Source organism: Oratosquilla oratoria, chromosome 20 (assembly GCF_046742065.1).
Source record: "Oratosquilla oratoria isolate Oo_2021 chromosome 20, ASM4674206v1, whole genome shotgun sequence".
Classification (NCBI taxonomy): domain Eukaryota; kingdom Metazoa; phylum Arthropoda; class Malacostraca; order Stomatopoda; family Squillidae; genus Oratosquilla; species Oratosquilla oratoria.
The window spans coordinates 52,966,564-52,994,057 of record NC_134796.1 but is presented as its reverse complement, the minus strand read 5'-3'; the positions used below and the strand labels follow the sequence as shown (position 1 = coordinate 52,994,057).

At 40.7% G+C, this 27,494-nt stretch overlaps 1 protein-coding gene across 1 annotated transcript; it reads right to left on the bottom strand.

Annotated features, from left to right (window-relative positions):
• Positions 1–949: 949 nt before the first annotated feature.
• On the bottom strand, positions 950–27,375 carry LOC143036082 (uncharacterized). Its single transcript, XM_076203339.1, has 8 exons — positions 27,337–27,375; positions 18,940–19,002; positions 17,750–17,915; positions 13,965–14,026; positions 11,032–11,190; positions 10,473–10,634; positions 8,527–8,739; positions 950–1,960 (listed from the first exon to the last, which is right to left on the bottom strand). Exons 2-8 carry the CDS (start codon positions 18,991–18,993, stop codon positions 1,829–1,831), a joined length of 948 nt encoding a protein of 315 aa, XP_076059454.1. The 5' UTR covers positions 18,994–19,002; positions 27,337–27,375; the 3' UTR covers positions 950–1,828.
• Between the last annotated feature and the right edge of the window lie 119 nt (positions 27,376–27,494).

Below are 27,494 nucleotides of genomic sequence, written 5' to 3'. Positions count from 1 at the left end.
GGCCCCTTCTCATACTTGTACTAGATGTAGCATCGTCTTCGCCCCGTGTAGCAAAAGACGCTGCCCCCACGCCAGTCGATACCCGTCTGTCTTCCCATGCGCACCACGCGCTCCCATGAACGCATAACCCACTAGTTAATAAACGCGTAAATCGCCCCTCCCCGCGTTTCACTGTTGCCTTTGCTTGCATGGTTGTTCGCAATCTCGAGGTCAAGTGTGGTATGAATGGTGGTGCGAGTGTGGGTGTGCAGTTGACACCCCCAGTGCGGGGTCAGAGGTCACCCTGTCGAAGGGGTGAATGGGCATCAGACGAGGGGGGCGGGACGCGTCAGTGTCGTGTGAAACAAGGGAGAGAAAGGAGCGAGAAAAATGCAGTGGAAGAAAATATAGAGAATAATTAGCTAAGGTAGGATTGTGAAAATTGATAGGCGTTATTAGTGAGAGACTAGTTAGAAGAGCCTTTGTCATCGGGTCCTACGACGAAGAAGCTGGAAGAACGAAGAACAGCGCCAAGGTAAGTAAAACGTGGCCCCACGACTACCTAACACAATAGGCTTTACACCATACACCAAGTACCCTAGCTGGAATTAGTACACAGAAGACAGCGAACATGTCACCTTAGCCTGCCCTGCACTCATTATGGATAACTCCATTAAATCTCTTCACTGAATGACCTAAGGCTGGATTTTTTAGGGGTGTAGGCCTCCTACAAGAGATCCAGGGCATGAGCCTGATTAATTGCTAGCTGGTTCATGAGGACCATGTAACACTGAAACACATGACAATATTCTGTATTAGCCAGTCATGCTAAAGTAAAACCAGTCAATCATGGAAAGGCCATGAGATGAGATGATGGTGAATCAATTCTAGCATGGACAGTTTGTTGCCCAAGTTCTCTCTTAAACATAAGACAAAGACATCATATGGATAATAAAAATCTAAACCTTCTATACAATTTTACTATGGTTCAAATTTTATAAAAATGTAAGTAAAGTATACAAAAACATATAAAAACTAAAAACATGTCATAATAAAAAAACATTACACTTTACTTCTTATTATCTAGTGCTTGGCTCTTTCTTCAATAACAAATAATTATCAGATGATAAATACAAAAATAGTTAGGAAGTACAGGTTATATATACATTAATACAAGTCAAGAACAATGTTAAACTAGTTGTATTAAACTATACAATAGCATTCACAACTACATTATAACCACTAGACTAAAAAATATAATCAACTTACATTCAAAATCTTCCTATCTACCAAGGGCATTTTCCCCCTTACAAGGGAGGTAGCTAAGTCAAAAGGCACATACCCACTCCCACTCATTCCACTCCCATCCTACACCCTTTCCTCCCTCTCATCTTAGCTTCTAATGGATGACAGGTCGTCTCTGTATCCCGCCCACTGCTCTGGGTCAGAAGCAATGCAGCAAGACATAGTACATCCACAGCAAGGCCACTTCACTTAATCAACGACCCCCATCCCTCTCCGTCCTCTCATGCAGAAAAAAGAGAAGATGGGGAGAAATCCCTTCAGGTTCCGAGTGGTTATGTGTGAATGATATTTCATTCGCACATAACCACTCCCAACTCCCCATCCCCCACCCCCTCCCTTCCTTGCCTCACAGTATCATCTATAAACAGCCACTCTCCACTAACCCCTATATCCTACCTTCTCCCTTCCCTGCTCAACAGACATTCCACTCTTGTTCAATGACCCTTTCACCCTATCTCATCATCAGTTGCCCCTCAAGTTCATTCCATCCACCTCAGAAATTAAAATTTATACCAAACTTCTTTCCTTTCAAGGAATGAAAATGTTAAAGATTTTCCAAAAGATCCTTCAAGTCTTTCATGCTCTTTGGTGGATGCTGGTGTCTTTGTTCGGAGAGTTTTACAATTTCCTTTAGTTTTATATTTGCACGTGTCACTTCTTCAACAGTGTGGAGATCCTGTTGAATAAAACCCAATATATATCCTCATCAAGGTGCACAATTTCAGCAGAATTATCTTTACATTAAAAACACTATGAGAGGAAAGATATTTGTGTGCACGTGTATCATAGTACGTACACACACACACACATTTGGAGAAGACATTAGACAGTGCCACACAAGAGTGATATGGAATTTAGAAAACACTGGAACTATAAAAGGAGTACACTGAAAAAGATAAAATATTTTCTAAGTGACAGACATATGAGGACAGTAGTGAAAGTTGAAAAGTTGGACTGAAGAGGAGTGACTAGTGGGGTACCACAGGGCTCAGTCCTGGCACTTGCAATATTCCTACTGTATATAAATATGATGAGTGGAATAGATAGCTATGCAAACTTATTCGCAGATGATGCCAAGAGTATGAAGGAAATTAAAAACAAAGAGGATTGCAGAATGCTACAGGACCTAGATAAGGTTCATGAATGGAGCCTGGAATAGAAGATTTTCAATACAAAAATTCAGCAAAAGTTTTTCCATTTAAGAGTGGTTGATGTCCTGCATGAAAAGGATATTGGGTGGATTGTGTATACCTGGATTTGTGTGTGTGTGTGGGGGGGTACAAGAAGCCACACAATCATTATTTGAAGTTGAAAAATGTAAGCCCTAACAGGAGTACACTGGAATGGACAAAATACATTACAGGCTAGGGACTTTCCATACTGAAAGCAGAGAAATCCATATTGAAAGATCAGAGAAACATGATATGGTCATGATAAAGTATTTAGATCAGAAAAAGGAAACATAAATAATGGACAGAGAAACTGTTGGTATGGGATGAAAAAGCAACAAAATTTTATCATAAAAAAGAAAGACATTGCTTAAAATATACACAGCACAGCTTTTCCCAAAGAAGCATAAATTCATGGAATAGGTTAAGGCAAAGTTTGATAAACAGAGATGGAGATGGGACCCCATGAATACAGCCCCAGCTCCATATACTATAATAAGATAAATAAAACTAGATAAACACACACATGCACACAGGATGGCAATATTGCAAAGGAAATAATACAAGGGAACTTAGAGTAGCATAAGCTAATGGCGATGGTCTATTACCAGCTAGGTTAGAGACAAATGACCACTTATGGATAAATGAGCCTGATATTTTGTGTCTAGTGGAAACTAAACTCCCAAAAGTTGATCCAAAGTTGGGGCGCAATAAATACACCTCCTGGAGAAGAGAGAGACAGAGAAGATAAAATGGGTGGAGGGGTAATGTTTGTGGTGAAAAATGACACAAAAGTGGAAGAAACAAATTTGAGTGAAGGCAAGGCTTACACAGTTCACCTAAAGATTAGTACCAAAGGGCAGAATAAAAGAGACTTCATGGTGGCATAGGTCCCTTAAGGCAAAAGCTTGGAATGAAGTTGAATATCAATGAATGTTATTGGATACAGCTCTCTTCCTAAAGAAAAATATTTAACAAAGTAGCAATATACTCTTTACTGGAGACTTTCATTGCAGTGAGGTCAACTGGGAGGAACGGGAAGCAAGCAGAAAAGCAGATTCCTGGGGAAATACCCTGTTAAGTATAGCAATGGAGAACACAATGACCCAGTGGGTAAAAGAAGTGACCCAGATAAGAGGAAATGACATTCCCACAAGATTAGATCTGTTACTAACCAAAGAGCCATACATCATCATCTCACTAAACTACCTATGCCCTTTAGGACAAAAAGTGAACATGTAACAATTTCAGCTGTAGGATGAGGAAATAAAGCCAAAGAATGAATCACAGGCAAGGGGGACTCAATTTTAGGAAAGCACATTACTTATTAGAAAAAATTCTTTGAAGAAGCAAACTGGGAGGAATTCATGAATATCATGGGAATAAGGAAATGGGAAACTTTCCTTGACATTAACAACTGGGGAGTGAGCAAACATATGCCAAAGATTAGTGGAAGGAAGAAACTGAAACAGGACTGGTTTAAGAAAAACTGTGAGGTTACAAAAAAGGCCAGGGATATGGATTGGGGGAAATGTAGGAAGGGAAGCAATTAAACAAAAGCTTACAAATAAGGGATTTCTCCCCCATCTTCTCCTTTTCTACATGAGGGGACGGAGAGGGGGGTCATCAATTTATTGAAGAGGCCTTGGCATGGATGTGCTGTGTCTTGTGACACTGCTTCTGACCCAGGGCAGTGGACAAGATGCAGGGATGACCCATCATCCAGGAGGTGCCAAGATAAGAGGGAGGGCAGAGGATGGAGGAGAGTGGAGTAAGTAGGGGATGGAATGGGTTGGAATGATTTCTATGCCTTTGTCTTTTGGCTACCTCTCGTATAAGGAGGAAAAAAGCCTTGGTATATGTACACATGCATGTAAAAATAAGGTAAGAATGACTATACAAGAATTCGCAGGGAGGAAGAGAGCAATTTTTGAAAGATTTTGCAATTATGAACCAAAACTGTTTTCTATCTATATACCAACAGATTTTTTCCCCTTACAAGGGGGGAAGCCAAGTCAAAGTCATGTACCCACTCTCACCCATTCCACCCCCTCCATCACCCTTTCCTCCCTCTCACCTTAGCTCCTCCTGGATGATGGGTCATCCCTGTATCCCACTCATTGACCTGGGTCAGAAGCAATGCAAAGACACAGTACATCCACAGCAACAACACTTCACCGAAGAGGCTGGATGACCGCATTGTGAACAGCTGCCCAGGATGTAACACTTCACCCCATACCATACAACACATAATGGAAGACTGCATTATACACAATCATGCACGCAAACAACACAACATACACTCTATAAAGGATTTGTGGGAAAACCCAGTTTCGGCTGTGGCTTTCCTTGGGGAGACGGGACTGCTCGGACAGACAGTCTAGGGAACGACAACAACAACAACAACAACAACAACACTTCACTTAACCCATTCAACTCCGATGACAAGATGTCTTGTCATTTGGTCAAATAAAACAAAAAATCATAAAACACCAAAATGTTTGATCAAACACCAGAAAAATATGACGTCAATCCTCGCTTCGCTCGCAGCGAAGCGAGGACTGACGTCATATTTTTCTGGTGTTTGATCAAACATTTTGGTGTTTTATGATTTTTTGTTTTATTTGACCAAATGACAAGACATCTTGTCATCGGAGTTGAATGGGTTAATTGGCAAAACCCCTCTCCATCCCTTCATGCAGAAAAAGAGAAGACTGGGAGAAATCTCTTCAGGTTTCATCAAAATATTGTTCACACATAAGCATCCCTTACCACCCCCATCCCCTAACCCTCTCTTCCTTACATAAAAATATCATCTATACACAGTCATTCTCCACTCACCCCTATCTCTTACCTTCTTCCTTCCTTGCTCAACAGACATTTCCCTCTTGCTCAATGCCTTCACCCCCATTCATCCATCTCATCCTCAGTTATCCCCTCAAATTCACTCCCTCTGCCTCTGCCTTCCACATCTATTTTACTAATCCTTCAACACTCGTTCTTTCCATGTGTCCAAACCATCCTAACACTCTTTCATCAGCCCTATCTGTCATCTCCTTTTCCACCCCAGCTCTCATCCTCACCTCTTTGCTTCTCACTCTATCCAGCCTAGTAATCCCTACCATACTTATCAGACACTTCATCTCAAAAACATTCAAACTTTTCATTTCTGCCTCTCTCAGATTCCAAGTCTCTGCACCATACAAAGCAGTTGGCACAATCACCCCTTCATATATTCTCCTCTTTGCATTCATTCCCATGACAATTCTTAATCTCCGAAGGCATTTGCTTGTTTCTCTCAATCTACAATTTACCTGTACTTCCACTCCTCCTTTTCCTGCTACATGTGACTCCAAATACCTAGAGCTTTCCACTTCTTCCAGCCCACCTCCTTCCAATTCACTGCCATCCTCTCCCCTTGTACACCTCAACACCTTGGTTTTACCCACATTTACCTTCAACTTTTTCCTATTGTATAACTCCCCAAACTCACATTAAACAACCTCACTAGCCAGTCCACTATTATCATACCTCCCTTCTTCAGGCACTCAGTATGACACCCATTTAACCCAGGTGCCTTACTTGTTCTTATCATTTTGAAACCTACTTACACCTCATCTTTTTTTCATATCTCCTCCATTCTCCTCTCCCATCCTAGTGCCTCCCACTGTTACCAATAATCCCTCTTTATCCTCCTCCACATTTAACAGGTCCTTACAATACTCTGCCCATCTTCCCCCTACTCCCTCCTTTTCTGTCAACATCTGTTCATCTGTGTCCCTTACCTTTTCTTCTCAACTTGACTCGCCTTTCCTTCCTTCCAAAACATCTTTTTATTACTTTCAAAATTTTCTGTCATACTCCTCTTCCATATTACATCCGCCCTTCTTTTTGCTTCATTTATCTTATTTTTTGCTTTTCTTTTTTATCTGTACTTCTCATATGGTTCTCTCATCCTACTTTGCAACCAGTCCCTAAACACTCGCTTCTTCTATTCTACTACCTTCTTCGCTTTATCACCCCACCACTCACTACCCTTCATTTTATTCCCTCTTCTGCCTCGTTCCACATACCATCTTCGTACATCTTGTCACTCCGCCCTTGAAACCCCCCCATTCCTCTTCCACTTCTACGTCTACTTTATCCTTAACCATCCCCTACACTTCTCTTAGCTTCTCCTTGTACTCCTGTTCCTTTTCCTTCTCATTTAAACAGTTTAAGCACCTCCCTACCTTCTGCCCTTTTTCTCTTTCTTCACCTATCCCACACTATCAACATATCTTCCACCAAAAAATTATCTGACATTCCCCCACTAAGAACATGGACATCCAAAACTCTTCCTACAGTTCTTCTGGTTACCACTATATAGTCCATTAATGCCTTAGCGACCACCTTTCCATCCACCACTCTCTCCCTTGTGTGCCTGTGCTTGAATCTTTTCATAAACACTGTTAGCTATCATAAACTCTCTTTCTAAACACATCTCCACTATGATTTTTTACCTGGCACTCCCAAACTTCCCAACCACTCCATCTAATGGTTCATCTCCTACTCTAGTACTGAGATCTCCCAATACCACTACATTGACATTCCTCCCGAAACTAAGCACTCATTTAAAACTATCCAAGAAGCCTCCCTTTCAACTACACTCTTCTCACTACCAGGCCCATTTGTGCTTACAAAGACCCACATCACCCTTCCCAGTTTCACCTTTATCCACATTAACCTTGAAGGAACCTCCTTCCACTACACCATAAACTTACTAGTTGAGCCACCTCTTCCCTCCTTCATCCTCTCCTCATTCTTGACACCCTCCCCACTGCATTCCCAAACTCAAAATCACCCCGCCCTTTCAACTTAAGTTTCATTGAATGCCAACACATCCATCTTCCTTCTCATAAACATACTGCCTAACTCTTCCTTTTTACTCTCATCTGTACCCTTAGGGTTACAGTGAGCAGGATGCCTAGTCCCATCACTCAAGCCCATTTTAGCTGCCTTTTACAACCTGAGTGGGGGAAACTTGGTGGCAGTATTCTTTCTTCCCCCTACCACAGAGGACAGAGGCAAAAATGGAGAATATATATTCAAAGAAGTGGTACAGGACAATATTAAGAGGAGGGATAGCATAAGAGAAGGACAGTCACAGTACAACAAAGTAGCATAATTTTTCTCTATGAGGAGATACTTTCCCTAACATAGACAAAATGATGTGTGGCTCTGGTCTGTACGGGTATCCCATATAGGCCCTAAAGTATCAGCTGCATGCTACTGAGCAAATAAAATAAATGTATCTATACTATTTAATATTCAATTAATACATGCATAAACACCAAAGGCCCTTTCCCCCTTACAAAGGAGGTGGGCAAGTCAAATCTCACACTCACTACATACACATTAAAATGCCTACAATGCTCCTCCTACACAAGCATCTTCTGGATGAAGTGTCATCCCTGTCCCCCATTACATTGTATGGGTCAAAGGAAATGCAGCAAGGCATATAATTTCATTACTAATATCCTTTAGGATATTAGAAGGGATTTCTCCCCATCTTCTCTTTTACTGCATGAAGGGACAGAGAGATTGGTTGCCGATTAAGTGAAGCGGCCTTGCTGTGGATTTATTGTGCTTTACTACACTGCTTCTGATCCAGGGCAGTGGGCGAGATACAGGGATGACCTGTCATCCATGAGGAGCTAAGATGAGAGGGAGGAAAGGGTGGTGGAAGGGAGTGGAATGGGTGGGAGTGGGTACATGCCTTTGACTTGGCTACCTCCTTCATAAAGGGGAAAAAGCTCTTGGTATATAGAGACTAATATCCTTTAATACAACCTTTTAACAATAGCTATGCAGTACTGCAATGAAACATTATGACCTACCTTGATGAACTGTTGTACTTGTGTATTCGTCTGCCTAATCAAAGGACCTCTGATGGTTTCAGTAATGGGTTCAGGTGTACCAGAAGGTACTTGTGTAGGTGTACCAAGCTCTTGGTATATTGATAGACTAATATCCTTTAATACAACCTTTTAACAATAGCTATGCAGTACTGCAATGAAACATTATGACCTACCTTGATGAACTGCTGTACTTGTGTATTCATCTGCCTAATCAAAGGACCTCTGATGGTTTCAGTAATGGGTTCAGGTGTGCCAATCCACGGTGAAATATCTGAATCAAAGGTGTCGCACAATCCAGTGCACTGATCCCTCTGGAGCATTAACTTTGTTTCCAGGGTTTTCAAAGCATTTTCAAATCCTTCTTGTTCTATAGGTTCTTTGTACATCTGCAATCAAAAGTATCAATATATATAAACAATTTGTACAGAACATAAAAGAAATCAAAACTATATGGTCATGAACAAGGTATTTTGTAATCAGGGCTGGAGTAAAATGGTTTTTGTTAATTGAATTGCAACTCAGAATACATATTGAACAATTCAAATTCCATGAAATTAATATTTGACAATCTTTAATCCCAAGGGCTGTTGTGTAGCACCAAGTGGATACCCTATTGGTCCAGACAAGGAAGGAGAATGGATGGAGGTTCAATAGAGCTGCAGCAACTGTCAAATATCCCAGAATTTTTTGTCAAACTACAGAACAACACACCCATCCCATCTCCACAAGGAGGTGTGACCCTAAGGGGCCAATACCCAGTCTCTGGATTGAGCACAGAAACCTACTCTAGTCACTCTTGTTATGCACGCATACATACAGGCATATGTTCAGTGCAAGAAAAAAGCATTTGGAGTGAGAGGGAGACCCAATTTTGGTGGTAAAGATGGTCAAAATGGCCAAGAAAGGTTGACCACAGGTCAGGTCATGTCATGGCCAGTGGTTGTTTAAAAAGGGGACCGGCAGGTGTCGTGTCTCACTCTTCTCAGAGATCCTAGTGTCTCTCCGTTGCCTAATCACTCCCTTCCTTGGGCCAGCTAAGTACTCTTGTTGCTCCTCCCAGCCAGATCTTTGTTTCTTTTAGTTACTCTAGATTTCATTAATGTAAAATATGTTGATTTCAGCATTAACCATAATTTGTAAATAGAATGACATATCTTACTGTTTTATTTCTTTCATTTTTTACCACACCTGACTCATCCTTATTCGGTTGTGAAACATCATCTTAACAAAGATTTTCTGTAACACTAATACTTTTCTTTGACAATCTCCCCTTCCTATTTATCATAACAAGGTCAGTACAAGAGACCTGAAAAAGAACAGCTTCCCACACAGAGTAATAGATATATGGAACAAACTGGATGAAGAAATAGTGTGTGCAAACACAATACAAGAATTTAAGAACAAACGGGTCACCACAAGCATAGCTCCCCTTCCTGTATAATACAACTAGGTAAATAAAAATAGGTAAATACATGCCTGCCCTCCCACACATTCTCCTATTAGTCACACATAAAAACCAATCCAGGTCCATACACATAAAAATGGAGGAAACTGCAGAAGGCCAGAGGGCCTACACTAGGCATTTTCACATCCCTTACCATCTGTCATCCTTATCCATAAAGTTATCTAATCTTCTCTTAAAACAACCAAATGTTTCAGTGCTCACTACTCGGTGCTTCACATACCCTATATGCACAAAACCAATAAACTGTGTACACATATCTATCAAATGCTATCGTTGTTGTTGTCGTTCCCTAGACTGTCTGTCCGAGCAGTCCCGTCTCCCCAAGGAATGCCACAGCCGAAACTGGGTTTTCCCACAAATCCTTTATAGAGTGTATGTTGTGTTGTTTGCGTGCATGATTGTGTATAATGCAGTCTTCCATTATGTGTTGTATGGTATGGGGTGAAGTGTTACATCCTGGGCAGCTGGGTTGGGGGGGGGGGGGTCCCACGACGTAGACGCTGCGGCTCCAGGACCTCCATCAATTATAATACATGCCAATTCACATTTTCTTCTAATCAATTCCAATTCAACCCATAATCAACCCTAGCCCTGTTTGCAATTTAAACTTCATTTTCATCACAACAAACCAAATACAAAAATCTTTGCTCTTACTTCATGTAGGTCTTTGTTCTCAAAGTATGAAGTTCTCTTCTCTAATTCTGACTGAGTATTTTCCATCAACTTTACAAATGAAGAATGGTGTCCCTTTTCACACCAGAGTTGATATTTTTTCCTCAGATCATCATCATCATCAATCAAGCCCATCCGACTTGCCTGTCAAACCAGAATATAAGATTTAATTTGATTTGTGCTCAAGCATTTGTGAAAAACAAACATCACAGTGTGTAACACATATCTCCACACTTAAATCCCACTATCAGAGAAATAATATCAGAAGTACAGGAGATGTGTATATTTCAACTACTATCTGTAGTCCTCTTCATCAGAAAGATTCTGCTGAAGAGGACTATACAGATAGTAGTTGAAATATACGGATCTCCTGTGTTTCTTATATTATTTCTCTGATAGTGGGTTTTAAGTGTATATTTACAAATGTGTTATAACATTACAGTTTCCCACATATCTTCACATTATGATCAAAATGGCTACCCCCCCATGTAAGGGGGAAAAAGCCTTTGGTATATGTATGTATGATCAAAACAGTAATTACCGACAGAGTTGAATCCAAGTGAGGCAACAATGTCAAGTTGCCCATAAATGAGTCAAACATGTCCAATTTTGCTTGGCTGACCTTAATATGGCATAAATGATGGACGGATTCTAAAACAGCAGCCCAAAATTGAAGCTGAGACAGAGGACTTGCTTCACCCTAGGGAGAAGAAACAAATTTCAGTAAAAGCTGATGTCAATTAACACAATAATTATTATATGACATGATAAGAATGAGTGAAGAAAGATTAGTAAAAGAAATGTGGAAGGCAGAGGTGGATGGAGTGAACATGAGGGGACAACTGAAGAGAACAACAGCAAGTCACAAAACTCTATACATCTATATTCCAAGGGCCTCTTCCACCCTTATAAGGGAAATAGCCAGCCAAGGTGCACACTCCCATCCACCTGTATAGTTCCACTTTACAAGGGAAAAGGGGACAAATGTGAGTGTAGTAGTTTTAGAGGGATCAGTTTGTTGAGTGTAGTTGGGAGGGCTTATTGGAGCGTTGTGAATGAGAGGATTAGGAGAGGAACAGAGGGAGTAACTGGTGAGGAACAGAGTGGGTTTAGGAAAGGTTGGGGTTGCATGGATCAGAGTTTTGTGGTAAGACAGATATGTGAGAAAGCTTTGGCAAAGGTAAGGATTATTTTGGACCTTTATGGATATAAAAAATACTTATGACAGGGTAGACAGGAAGGCACTGTGGGAGGTATTACAGATCTATGGGATAGGAGGAAAACTATTAAGAGCAGTCGAGGGTTTTTACAAGAGTGGTAAAGCCTGTGTTAGAATAAGAAATGTAGAGAATAAGTGGTCTGAGGTAAAGGTGGGACTTTGCCAGGGATGTGTCACATGGCCATGGCTGTTCAATGTGTCCATGGATGGGGTGGTGCAGGAGGTAAAGGTGAGAGTAATGGGCAGGGGATTGGAGATGGTTAAAGAAAATGGAGAGAAATGGGAGATAAGCCAGTTATTGTTTGCTGACGACACTGTGCTCGTACCAGGATCAAAGGAGGGATTAAGGAAGTTAGTGATATGGTTTGGGAAGGTGTGTGAGAGGAAGTTTAAGGAAAATGTGGGTAAAAATAAGGTGATGAGATGTATAAGGGGAGAAGATGGCAGCAAATTGGAAGCGAGTATCAAGGGAGAGAGGCAGGAGGAAGTGGACAGCTTTAGATACTTGGGGGTGCATGTGGCAGGAAAGGAGGGAGTGGAAATGGAGGTAGAAAGTGGAAGTAGAATGTAGATTGGGGGATTAAAAAGTGTAATGAGAAATAGACATTTGGGAATGGATGCTATGAGTAGATTGTATGAAGGGGTGATTATGCAAACAGCACTGTATGGAGCAGAATCATGGAACATAAGAGAAGAAGAGAGGAAAAGTTTAAATGTATTTGAGCTGAAATGTCTGAGAAGTATTGTTGGGGTTACTATACTTGTTGCATCGAAAAATGGCCATTAGGGCGGAGCACTGGGAGCCCCCCTGTGTTGCCACATATAATTATTTTATCATTTTATTTTATTTTATAATTCTATTTTATATTTCTATAATGTTGCCACATATAATCATATTATAATTTTTTGTCACACATCACCACTGAGGTAAAAATCAAAGCAATGTTTTCTATACAAAGGTTTCGTTTCCTCAAGTCATCGACACGGCATATGAGCAAGAGAGAGCGACGTTGCCGCTACATCTATTCTCTGGCCCCGCCCCCCTCACACTGCATTCAGTGTGAGCCGTGCGGGCCGTGTTATCTGTGGAGATGTGGCAACACCGGGAAATCTCCTAACCCCGCCTTAGCGGTCACTTCTCGTTGCGCTGACTATAGGCTGGATAGAATGAGAAACAAGGAGGTGAGGAGGAGAGTGGGGGTGGAAAAGCAGTTGGGAGATAGGGCTGATGAAAGAGTATTGGGATGGTTTGGACGCATGGAAAGAATAGGTGAAGAAAGATTAGTAAAAAAAGTGTAGAAGGTAGAGGTGGATGGAGTAAACAGGAGGGGATGACTGAGGATGAGATGGATGGATGGATGGGGTAAAAGGGGTGTTGAGAAAGAGAGGGATGTCTGTTGAGAAAAGGAGAAGACAAAAGATAAGGGTGAGTGGAGAATGGTAGTGTATAGATGTTGCAGTGATGAATGGGAGTGGTCGGGGGAAGGGGGGCTTAGAGTGTGGTTATGTGTGAATGATATTTTGATGTAGCCTAAAGGGATTTCTCTCCTTCTCTTTTTCTGCATGAGGGGATGGAAAGAAGGGGGGTTCAGTGATTGAATGAAGTGGCCTTGCTGTGGATATGCTGTGTCTTGCTGCATTGCTTCTGACCTAGGGCAAAGGGCAAGATGCAGGGATGACCCATCATCCAGTAGGAGCCAAGAAAAGAGGGAAGGAGGGGTGGTGAATGGGAGTGAAGTATGTGGGGATGAAATGGGTGGGAGTGGATTTATGCCTTTTGACTTTGGCTACATCCCTGGTAAAGGGGGAAAAGCCTTTGATATATGTATGTATGCATTATTCATTTATTTATTATTTACCTGTTTATTTCTATCATCTATTTATTAATAATTTATTATAAATATCTTTGTTTATTATTTATCATTATCTATATATTCATTCTATTTACTTATATACATATATATATTTCTATTTATCTATTTTTCCATTCAACCTAGTTATGGACCAAAAGGTCTCCTGTTGGCATGCATTCTTGTAATCCTTTGTAAATTTTCAGTATAAAAAATGGAAATTTGCAAGTTTTTATGAGTATAGCATGGCTACTAAGTTTGCTGGTATGCTGCCAGCCACTTATGTACAACAGTCTGTTCATAGTTTGTTGTTCAAATTTCAGCTTATTACAAGATTTAATTTTCTCTGGAAAACTGTTCATTATTCAATTTACCTATATGTGGGTTCTCTGTTGTATTACTTACTTTGATAATATTTAGGTCACCTGTCTTGCAAAGACAAAGAGCTGAGAAGGAATTCAGCATTCCTGAAAGAGAAAAATTAAGAAACATATTAACACTATCATTAATCAGCTAGAGAAATAAATGACTGAAGTTATAAAAGGGGGGTTTGTAAGTTAATGCACACACCCACATCATACACAATTAAAACACATTCAGCCATCCTTCTCATTTCAGCATCTTTGTGATTATGGGTTACTTGTTACTGGATGGTTAATCCAATCACATTTCTTTGGTGAAAGGCAATGCAATAAACTAGAGCTCTTCCAAACTAGAGAAATAAATGACTGAAGTTATAAGGAGGGGTTTGTTAGTTAATGCACACACCCATATCATACACAAAACCCATTTAGCCATCCTTCTCATTTCAGCATTTTTGTGATTATGGGTTACTCGTTACTGGATGGTTAATCCAATCACATTTCTTTGGTGAAAGGCAATGCAGCAAACTAGAGCTCTTCCAGACCAGGGCCTGTAAGCCAGAATGGGTTTAAACACACTGCTTCATATGGTAACATTGCCTCTTCATCAATCTTCTCTTTGTATCCATTCCAAGTTGCCTATATCTCATACCAATTTTTAATTCCCCAAAGCATTTACTTGCTTCTCTCAATCTACAATTTACCTCCACCTCCATTCTTCCCTTTCCTGCCATATGTGACCCCAAATACTTGAAGCTACCCACTTCCTCCAGCCTCTCTCCTTTCAGACTTACTTCCAACTCACTTCCATCCTCTATCCTTGTACATCTCATCACCTTGGTTTTACCCACATTTACCTTCAACTTTTTCCTATTGCATACCTTTCCAAATTCCATCACTAACTCCCTTAATCCCTCCTCTGCCCCTGCCACAAGCACAGTGTCGTCAGCAAACAGCAACTGGCTCACCTCCCACTATTCTCCATTTTCTTTAACAATCTCCAACCCTCTGCCCATTGCCCTTGCCTCTACCTCCTGCACCACCCCATCCATGTACACATTGAACAGCCATAGCAACATCACACAGCCCTGACACAGTCCCACCTTTACCTCAAACCAATTACTCTCTACATTTTTAATTCTAACACAGGCTCTACTACTCTTGTAAAAACTCTTGACTGACCTTAACAGCTTTCCCCCAATCCCATACATCTGCAAAACCTTCCACAGTGCCTTCCTGTCTACCCTGTCATAAGCCTTTTCCAAATCCATAAAGACCCAAAAAACATCCTTACCTTTTCCCAAAACCTTTTCACAAATCTTCCTTACCACTAAAGTCTAATTCACACAACCCCCTACCTTTCCTAAACCCACACTGTTTCTCACCAATTACTCCCTCTATTCTTCTCCCAATCCTCTCAATCAAAGCCCTCCCATAAGCCTTCCCAACTACACTCAACAAACTAATTCCCCCCAAGATACTACACTTACATTTGTCCCCTTTACCCTTGTAAATCAGAACTATACAGGCACTCCTCCAGTCCTCTGGCACTCTACCCTCCCTTAGACACACATTAAACAACCTCACCAGCCAGACCACTATTACTGTACCTCCCTTCTTCAGACACCCCCATGACACCCATCTAACCCAGGAGACTTAGCTGCTCTCATTTTCAGGGTTATTTGCAGCTCATCTTTTATTTCTCCTCCATTTTCCTCTCCCATCACCATCATTTTCTTAGTGCTTCCCACTGTCACCACCAATCCCTCCCTATCCTCCTCCACATTCAACAGCTCTCTAAAATACTCTGCCCTTCTTCCCCTTACTGCCTCCTCTTCCATCAAGATCTGTCCTTCTGCACCTTTTACCTTTTCTTCTCTACTTGACTCACCTCCCCTGCCTCTCTCAATTTACTTCCAAAACACCTTTTTATTACTTTAAGTAAAATCAAGCGGCCTTGCTGTGGATGTGCTGTGTCTTGTGACACTGCTTCTAACCCAGGGCAGTGGACAAGATGCAGGGATGACCCGTCATCCAAGAGGTGCCAAGATAAGAGGGTGGAGGTGAGTGGAGTGTGTGGGGAGGGAAGAGGGTGGAGGGGAGTGGAGTGTGTGGGGATGGAATGGGTTGGAGTAGTTTTTATGCCTCTTTTTTGGCTACCCCCCTTGTATGGGGGAAAAGCCTTTGGTATATGAATGTAAGTAAAATTAATCATTTGAAACATTGTCCTCTTCATTGTCACCATCATATTAATCCATCATCATCATTCCTCATTATTGACTATCCATAATCAAATTATCATATGACATTACTACAATTTCATTTGCTCATGACATAATAATCTCATTTTTTTGTGACATTGAAAAAAAAGGTCCCCTTTTTTGTCAACAAGAGAGCATCTCTGTCAACATGTCACAAGCATTAAAAAAACTTTGTTGTGTTGACACTGTTGGCAACAAGATGTACCGTATTTTCCGGCTTAAAATGCGCACCCATGCACTTCGTTATCTCAGTACACAGATAGCGCGCACCAACGTATAACGCGCATGCCCGATCGCATTTGTCTATAACGCAGTTTTACCTCGGTATTTATATCATGTGAACGAGGTTACATGGAGAAGTATTTTTCATTGGCTAGAGCCACCACTGGGAAATCTGTTGATTTGTCACTAAATTAAGTGTCAGTTTAGGCATCAATCAGGACACAACTAAGAAAAAGTCGGAACTACCGGTACATGTACCGGTACCAGCATATGACTCATGTTGTGCGTTGGTCCCTTATTACTTTGTAGCTTAAATAGTTTGTAGGAAATATGATCTAAAAAAAGTTTATTGAAAGTAAAATATACAGAAAAATTTCGGGATTTTTACAGAAAATGTTCATTTTATATCTTGAGGAAATAATTCGTCTTTACCATTTTTTATTTAATACTGAAACAAACTACAGACTGTTTCATTTTAGCTTTGAACCTGCAATGACAGTGGTGAAATAGGACAGTCTCTCATTGAGGTGACGTTTAGTTAATATAACTCCCGAAAGAGGGTGTTGTAGTCAGGTGTTTGACACGAGTTTATGAACGGCCGCAACGGAATTTGTACCATACCTAAAGTGAAGCAACAAAGCCAACATAAAAATTCAAACTAAGATGCTGTGAACATGGGCAAATATCATGAATATTGATCATGTTTCATGGTGTTTAGGCCTATTTAAACATGAAAAATAAGATTCGATAGATACCTACCTATACCAAATATTTATATACGGTAGCCCATGCTGGCGTATTCTTTCATGTCACCATGGCTGTTCTTCTTGTTCTCACGGAACGTCACAGAGAAGTGTGCCTCCCGACTTTGTGACGGCCAACATCGTCATGCTGTTGTGAAAAAAAATTACACACACAGCCGCAGAATTTCTATCGTAGGCTGTAGATAATGCGCACCACCAACACGCGCATTTTTAGGCCCTTCCAACGGAAAAAAGTCGCGCACTTTACGCCGGAAAATACGGTATGTTGATACCAGCACTACTGTCCATACCCTGGGGTAGTGACACAAATAGTGTGGTTGGGGACAGGACAACCACCCTTCACCCCTGACATGCTGAGATGAGAGAGATGGTTGAATTAGTTATATTTGTTTATGGGATGTGAACTTTGAATTCCCCAACCCCTTTATAAAAGGGAAAGAGCTTTAGAACATAAATATGTTTTGTGTTCTATGCATGTCATTTGGAAGCTCAAAAACAAGGAAACTGAAGTAGGTATATGACATACTCTCACATAACTCCCCCACCCCAATTTCCATCACTAAAACTGACAAATCACCAACTTTGAGGATGTGCTGTGGAAGGTTCTCTTTCAAGAGACAAAGCAGATGCAGGGTGCAGTTTCTCCAATGCCCAACGAAGAGTTTTGTTTCTTGTGGCACCTGGAGTCAAGAGCACCGAGCGTACATATGATGGTTCATAGTTGTCCAAAATATCATCATTGAGACTCTGTAAGGAAATATCAGAATGTGTCACAACTAATTCAATGATATTCACAGCTTCAATAATCTGATGCACTATATGCACACCTGCATATATTTATACATGCATAAAGGAGGTAAACAGGTAGGAAGAAAAGGAATGATATGCACCAAAGACAATTTGTTACCATGAAAAGTTTACATATCAATTGCAGTGCCCTTGTGGGGGGGGGGGGAGCATATACCTGGGGGTGGCAATTCTAGCCTGCACTTCCTGCCAACAAGGCTTACAAAACAATGATATTAAAAAAAGGTCAAAGAAGCCCTGAATATTTTACCGTAATCAATGAATATTGTGTTAGAATCAACAAAATATTTTCCCTTATCCTTTCTGCGATAGGGACATTAAATGCAAATTTTAAAACTGTTTAATTATTTCACAAGCCAATAGCTAAAATAGGTAGTAAAGAGTGGTGGAGGTGGGAAGTGGTGATGTGGGTGTCATTGAGAACTTTGCTCAGGGGTAGCACTTAGGCATGTAAGGTCTTGGTTAATTGGGAGTATAACAGAAATTACCCAAGTAGCTTGGGTAGAATACATTTTGACAATTACCCATGTTCCTGTTTTACTCTAAGGACAGAGGAACTTGTCTTCAAAAAGGTTAGGATGGCAACCCCTACTTAGTTATGAAACAGTTCCAAAAAGTGATATATGGAAAGAATAAAAGACATGAATCATGGGAGGTAAAAGTAGTCAAAGCAAGTGAGTAAAATATCTCACTAGATGTGAGTAAAGCTTCTGGGCCTGATGAGATCTTAAAGAATATAGGGAGAAATTGGTATACAAGACTTAGACTATTTCTGTGTTCAATGAAAGAAGATACAATATAAAGTAAATATAAATTATGAACTTGCAAAGTATAAGGTGCATCTGTGTATGTATTAAGCAGATGTCTAAAAGCATCCCTGAGAGCAGATTATAAAAAATACATCTAGAACATTCTGATATTTACAATCTAAACTTGACAAGACATAACAAAAACAGCTACCCACCTGAAAATGCTGAGTTATTTTGTTGATCAATTTCACCTCCTGTTCTGCTGACATGGTGGTGCTCTGCAAATATATATACATATGAACAATAAAAAATACCAGAACTATTGATGTCTATCTATATACCAAGGGATTTTTCCTCCTAAGAAATGAGATAGCCAAGTCAAAAGGCAAGTACCCACTCCCACCCATTTCATTACCACCCATTCCATTCCCATCCACCACTGTTTCTTCTCCAAACATTTGATATGTTTTAAGTGTTTTTTTTTTTAACAAAAATACACTCTATAATAATTGTTTCCCAATTTTCTTTAAAAACATTCCTATACCAGATAGACACCACATCCCTGTATTACAAGATCTCTTACACTCTGTCGGTGAAAACAATGTAGTGTTCACAACCTTGGACCTTATGTCAGGATATAGCCAGATTTCCCTTGCTCCAGAGTCTAAACTCCTGACAGCCTTTAGCATCCCTACTGGACACTATCACTTCAAATGACTAGCAATGGGTCTTGTTTCAGCTCCTCAGTTTTCACACTACTTATGCACACAGTCCTTGCAGATCTCATAGGCCATTCTGTGTTTATGTACTTTGATGATGTGATCATCTCTTCGAAATTGGTGAGCAAACACACTCCAAACACTAACCTCTCATGACTAGCAAAGGCAGGCCTCAAACTGAAGCTTAAGAAGTGCTCCTTCCTTCAAAAATATGCTTCCTAAGGCATGTCCTTAACTTACAAAGAATTTTAACCTTGCAGAATAAGGTCAAGGGAGTCATTGATTTTCCACACCCTAACTTCTATTGACTACATACATTAATTTCTTGGTCTATCAAGATTTTACAGGTGATACATTCAAGGTTCCGCTGGTATAGCAGCACCATTAACTTCGCTACTTAAGAAGGACACCCCCTTCATTTGAACACCTGACCAAGAGAAAGCCTGTAATGAGTTAAAGAGAGCCTTAACCATGGCACCTGTCCTTACTTTCCCAAACCACAAACTTCCTTTCACAATATACATAGATGCATCCTACACCAGACTTGGTGCAGCCCTCATACAACAACACAACTCAAAACTCAGGCCAATTGCCTATGCTATCCACACGCTAAAAAAACACAAACAAAATTACTCGGTCACAGACACAGAAGCATTAACTGTAGTGTAGGCCCTCAGACACTTGAAAGAGATCATCCTTGGTTGCGACATACACACATTAATGGACCATCAACCAACCTTACATCTCTTCAAAGGAAAGAATCTAGCAGGAAAACTTGCTTGCTGGTTCCTCATGATACAGGAGTTCGTGCCCACCTTTCATTTTGTTCAGGGAAAAGCAAACCTAGTAGCAGACATTCTCAGTCATCATATCACAACCATTACTCAAAATTCCATTTCAGTACCTATTATGCAAGCATGTATAGCTGCAACACAACTGATACAGATAACTTCCCTCCAAATCTCAACATTTACACATCAGTTGATAACACACTCAATCGCAAAACAACATTAACGAACAAACATGAACCCAACAGGTCAGTGTTTCGGCTCATAGTCCCTATGGACCTCATTCCTTAAGTTCTGAAACTCCTACAAAACTCCCCCCACTGCTGCACACTCTGGCAAGAAGAAATGCATTATACAAGCCAGATTGTACTACTTCTGGTTAACCATGAAGAAGGATATACACTCCAACATTGATGCTTGTCATTCTTGCACACCACACAAAGGTCACATCAGTGGTCATGTTCCCATCTTAACTTATCCTACCCCTTGTAAACCATTCAACACAGTAGCTACTGACCTCCTTAGGTTACCACTTACACCCAGTGGAAATCAATACCTCTTTGTCTGTGTTGACCATTTTTCCAGATTCTGTATTCTTTCCCCCCACCAGACAAGACAGCACAACATGTGGCAAACACCCTTATTGAGAAACTCATATGCCCCTTCACTACGCCAAAAACTCTAATTTCTGACAATGAAACTGAGTTCAACAATGAGACTCCTTCAAATATTTGTAAATCCTTTAAAATCACAAAATGTAATACTATAGCCTACCATCCTAGTTCAAATGGCTTAACTGAACACCAGAACCAAAAGATTCTCAATGTTCTTTGACACCTTGCTTCTAATCTTCACCCTTCTTGGGATGAACATGATCCAAGCTTGCATTAACAGTGCATGAGGTCAATATCAGAATCACCTTATTTTATCCTCTTTGGCTCTGACAAAAGTCTCCTATATAATCTTCTTGTTTCAGAATTACCTCCTATTTACAATTTAAATGATTATGTTAAGGGGATGGATGGGAGTGGAATATGTGGGGATGGAGTGGGAGTGGTTTTTATGCCTTTGGTTTTTTGGCTACCTCCCTTGTAAGGGGGAAAAAGCCTTTGGTATATGTATGTTAAATTCAAAGTAGCAAATTTCAATAGTTTTTTCAAAAGAATCCATAATACTCTTCATCTGGCTAAGGACGATATGGCCTGTCAGCATAACAAATAAGTGAGAGATTGTTCATTTGAACTTGGAGACATTGTTTACACCTTCAACCACACCCTACCTCAAAGCTCTCCCCTAAACTCACTGAACCTTTTTGTATTATTGGGAGGAGTCAAATAATAAAGTCAAAGCACTCAGGTTGCACGATCTTGTAGAGGCCGTATAGCAAAAAGACCATACCAAAAGAATTCCCTGTGGCCTCGACATAGAGAATGTTCCATCATCAATTAGTACTACCTCTACTATAGAGGACCCTCACCAACCCTCTCAACTTCTCCCCCTACTCTTCTCCCCCATTACAACCTTTCCAATTGAGCCACCCCTTCATAAGATTGCATTTGGCCTAAGTGAATGGAAATAATATCTAATTCCACATGTTCTTAAGATTAAGTCAATTTTTAGACAATATTTTCCTATAATAGAATTGCTCAAATCTATGTACATTTATCTTACATGTCAAATTCTTATATTTTCATTTTCTCTGAGCATTAACTTTGCTGTGGTCAGTGAATGGTAGCCATGCCAAGCATCTGTTGCACAAAATACCGGTATGCTTTTGTACTTGGCCTTGAAAATTATTCACTCTATACTAGTGTGCACACATGCACACACACGCATTGGCTATTCTACATCAGATCTTGGTGGTAGCAGCAAGCTTCAACAGACCATCTACTGTGTGATCTGACACATGGTCAAGTTGGCTTGACCTGAGGTTCAACCGCCGAGAACACCTGCACTTCAACTGGCAGATTCAACCATATTAATGATATTAGTTATTATAATTCATCCCCTCTTGTATATAGATATTTACAGAGTTAAAATAAATACTGAGTGTCCATACTCAGTTCCATAATGTAAATATTTGTAAATAGACAAACGGAAGATGTTTAAAATTGTAAGTGTAATGTATAGTTGGCAACTGAGGTGACACAATAAAGAGAAGAACTAAAAAATAGTTTATCTCCAACCAATGTAGAACAACCTAGTTCACATTGGGGTGGAAAAGGAGATGGCAGATAGGGCTGATGAAAGAGTATCAGGATGATTTAGACAAATGGAAAGAATGTGTGAAAAAAAATTGTAAATGAGGTGTGTAAGGCAGAGGGGGAGGGAATGAACTTAGGGGACCACCAAGGATGAGATGGATGGGATAAAAAGGGCTTTGAGAAAGAGGAGAATGTCTGTTGAGCAAGGAAGGGAGAAGGCAGGAGATAGAGGTGAGTGAAGAATGGCTGTATATAGATGATACTGTGATGCATAAAAGAGAAGGGGCGGTAGGGAGTGGTTATATGTGAATGATATTTTGACACAGCCCAAAGGGATTTCTCCCCATCTCTTTTTCTGCATAAGGGGACAGGGGGCAGTTGCTGATTAAGTGAATCAGCCTTGATGTGGATGTAACGAGTCTTGCTAGATTGCTTCTGACCTAAGGCAGTGGGCAGGATAAAGGGATGACCCATCATCCATGAGGAGCTAAGATGAGAGGGAGAAAAGGGAGTGAAATGGATGGGAGTGGAATGGGAGGGAGTGAAATGGGTGGGAGTGAAATGGGTGGGAGTAGGTACATACCTTTTGACTTTGCTACCTCCCTTGTAAAGGGGAAAAAGCTCCTGGTATACAGAAAGACGAATGGACTTTAGGAGGCAATTTTTCTCCTGCTAAGTGATTGACCAGTGGAATGCCCTTCTTGGAGAAATTGTTGATTCAGATAACTTATCTCAGTTTAAGTGCCTCTTGCACAAGACTATTCCTCACCTAATGTATGTTTCAATAAATAATAGAGGTACTGAATGTATAATGGACTGGCTCTCTGCTCCAGCTTTGGCATCTTCATGTTGCATGCAGTTGCCTTTGCCTAATGCAGTTACTCAATGCATAAACAGTTACTCGCCTTTTTGCCTATCTACATTATATCGGACAAATCACTGAGTTTTACCAGTGTTTACAGATCAAAGCCAAGCAGCATCCCAATGCCACACTTGTAGTCCTTCTTGGTGCATCATATTGTCTGTCCCAGGTGGAGATGTCACCGTAAATGATAGAGCTACTGGCTCCATTAAGGTATGAATTAACAGTTGTATTAATTACCAACAACTCTGGTGATATTCATTGTTCTTAGTTAATATCAGCATAATTAAATTACTTGTGCCATATTCTATTGTATCTTTAAGTTTTAAAGCTTTTGGCTGCATCTGGAGATAGTATACAAGTTGTCAAGTGTAAACAATGTGGTGTTCAACAACAAGAAATTTGAACTAATAAGATATGGGCCAAACAAAAATCTAAAAAAGCACCAGTACACAGTGGATGCAAAGGAAATAAAAACAAAGGAAACACTGAGAGACCTGGGGGCATAGACGAGTGATGACTGTGGCACACACATCACCCACGCCATTAGTGCTGCTCATAAAATGAGTAGGTGGATCATGCAGACCTTTAAGACCAGGAAGCCTGAGCACTTGCTACCTCTGTGGAAAACCTTAGCAGTGTCAAAGCTGGAATATGTATGTCATCTATGGTCTTCACACAAAGTCAAGGAGATACGAGAACTCAAACAGGTCCAGAGGAGATTAGTTGGGTGCTCCCTGAATTATTGAAAGAGGCTGAAAATCCTCAAGCTCTATTAAATACAGATACACAGACTGCTAAATAGTAATTTGGTAAATCTAAAGAAGAGCACACCTAAACAATATAGCAACAGAAAACTAAACATTAATTTTGTAAATTATAATACATCAACATCATCCATTCTCCATATGTTTTATCAGTGGGAATCATACATACATACATACATATACCAAGGCTTTTTCCCCCTTACAAGGGAGGTAGCCAAAAAGGAAAAGGCATAAAATCATTCCCACCCATTCCATCCCTGAATACACTCCACACCCCTCCACCCTCCCTCTCATCTTAGCACCTCCTGGATGACGGGTCATCCCTGCACCTTGTCCACTGCCCTGGGTCAGAAGCAGTGTCGCAAGACACAGCACATCCACAGCAAGGTCACTTCATTAAATCGGCGACCCCCCATGCATAAAGGCGAAGACGGGGAGAAATCCCTTCAGGGTGCGTCAAAATTTGCTCACACATACTACCTCACTCCCCATCCCCCTGCCCATTCCACCTCATGCATCACAACATCATCCATTCACCCCTGTCTTCTGTCCTCTCCCGTCCTTCCTCAACAGACATTCCCTTCTTCCCCAAAGCCCCCTTCACCCCATCCATCCACCTCATACAAAACAAAGCCCTAAAAACAATTACAGGCTGCACAAATACATCACCTACAGACCATTTACACCATGAAACAAAAGTCCTCAAAGTCAAGGACCACCTCGACATGAGAGGCACACAAACACTTGCTGCAGCCACCACAAACACATCACACCCGCTACACTACATAGCAGAACACCCACACACACCAAGAAACATTAAAACTACACCCAAAGACCTTTATTACACACAGATACTCTCTTCTCTTCCTCCACAACCACCAAATACCAGCCTCCGGAAACATATTCATAATCATATCACTCACCGCTCCATTAACACACTGAAAGACAACACACTGCTGCATGCCAGACCCCCTGATATCCACCCTTCTGAATCCTCTCTCCCACGTAAGGACAGAGTCCACTTGGCCAGACTGCGATGCGGTCACCACCCAGCACTTCTAAGCTACCAGAAGAGGCTGGACGACCGTGTTGTGAACAGCTGCCCAGGATGTAACACTTCACCCCATACCATACAACACATAATGGAAGACTGCATTATACACAATCATACACGCAAACAACACAACATACACTCTATAAAGGATTTGTGGGAAAACCCAGTCTCGGCTGTGGCCTTCCTTGGGGAGACGGGACTGCTCGGACAGACAGTCTAGGGAACGACAACAACAACAACAACCTCATCCTAGGACGTCCCCTCATGTTCACTCCCTCCACATCTGCCTTCCATACCTCTTTTACTAGTCTTTCTTCACTCATTCTTTCCATGTGTCCAAACCATCTTAATACTCTTTCATCAACCCTATCTCCCAACCCCCTTTCCACCCCTGTTCTCCTCCTCATTTCTCACTCTATCCAGCCTAGTAAACCCCATCATACTTCTCAGGCACCTCATCTCAAACACATTCAAACTCCTTCTCTCTTCCTCTCTTATGTTCCATGTTTCTGCCCCATACAGTACTGTTGGCACAATCACTCCTTCATATAGTGGGAATCAATACCAAAATAGGTTACTAAAAGCAATAGAATAGCAAGAATTTTGACATCGGCGAGCTTCAAGACACCATATTTGTTTTTGTTTGTGGTGGAAGATGAACTACCAGAAGTCTAATAAATTGGTCTAGTCTGGTCCATCCTAAACTAAACTATCCTCACCTCCTATGGTGTATACATTAAGTATCTCTAGAGGTCATCAGGGTCATTGTAGGCAGGGAATGATATGACTACAGGACTGAGCAGATAATACAAACATGGTATCTTGAAGCTTACATTATGGCTCTGTTCAGTAGTGTATCACTTTTAGTAAGGTTTTATGTTATTTATTTCCACCGAGAAAAACAGATATTATGTTGATATACTTTAATTTACCAAATCAATATTCAAATATGTATTGATACGTCATGTAGGTGTACACTTCCTTAGCAATATCAGTGATTTACATCTACTTTAATTTACCAAATCAATATTTAATTATGTATTGATATGTCATGTAGGTGTACACTTCCTTAGCAATATCAGTGATTTACATCTAGAAAGTCCTGGAGGGCACAGCACCTAACCCATCACAAAAAGAAGGTGGTATCAAAGGGAAACACCATCCCAGGTTTGGTAAGACCTGCAAAAGAAAGCCCATAAGCAGCTGCTCCCTACAACTAAAGTCTAAAGACAATCCAGGCAGAGAGCTTCACCTAAGCTGGCCCCAGACTCTTCAACTGTCTCCCAAGAGAGACACGAGACCCAAAAGAAGTCAGTAAGGTCGAGGAGGCTGAACAAATTCCTGGCTAATGTCCCACATGAGCCTCCAGTCTCACATGGCCTAGCCTCACAAAGAGCGGCAACAAACTCAATCCCAAACCAGATCAAATACGTGAGATTCAGGCAAAGATGTGGAAGTGGTGCCTCTCCAGACAGACCATGGTCACATGGTGTTGACACTGGAACACACCTACATGACCTACCAACAACTCGGAGCTTGAAAGTAGTACTAAGGATGATCCCTACAAAGAGAGACTGAAGAAAAGTGGGCTTGAAACACCAGAAATGAGGAGAGTTAGAGGGGACTTTATTGAAGTATCTAAAAAAAAATGAAGGGACTGGAAGGTTTGATTGAGGGTTGAGGACTTCATCATGGATCAGGGAACATTGGACATCCACTGAAAATCTTTAAACAACGACCACGACTTGACATAAGGAAGTACTTCTTCTCAAACAGAATTGTTAACGAGTGGAACAATGTTACAGTAAGAATCTGCCATGAGAGGCAGTTGCAGTAAACACAGTGTCAGTGAATTGATTTAAGGCCAAAATTGATCCGTTAACAAGGCAAATTGGGGGGCATCATATGAGTCAGCGAAGGCTTACTGACCCGATCCTTGATAGACCACCTCAACAGCAAATAGTGCTGAGGTGGAGCTGGTAAGATACTGATAAGGCAGTCTGGTAGATACGGATTTCTCCAATAAGTACATACATTTGTTGTAACATTGTCATTGATACGAACTCAAACTATACAATACATACATCATTCCAAGATTTTTTCTTAGAGATCAATGGAAGGGCTCTAGGACCATTGCCAGTTGTTATTGAGCTGCGGGTTTCCAGTCAGTGAAATTCGAGAAAAAATAATCATAATTCAGCTCCAAGTACTCACAAACCTTTTCAAATATTTTGCCTTCACTCTCGTACGATTTGTTTACATCGCATACTACAAATAATAACTATATTAAAAGAAAAAAAATATCTAAAGAAAAATAAAATAAAACGTATGTGATATAGTATAAATTATATTTCTACTATAAATAAATAATTTTTT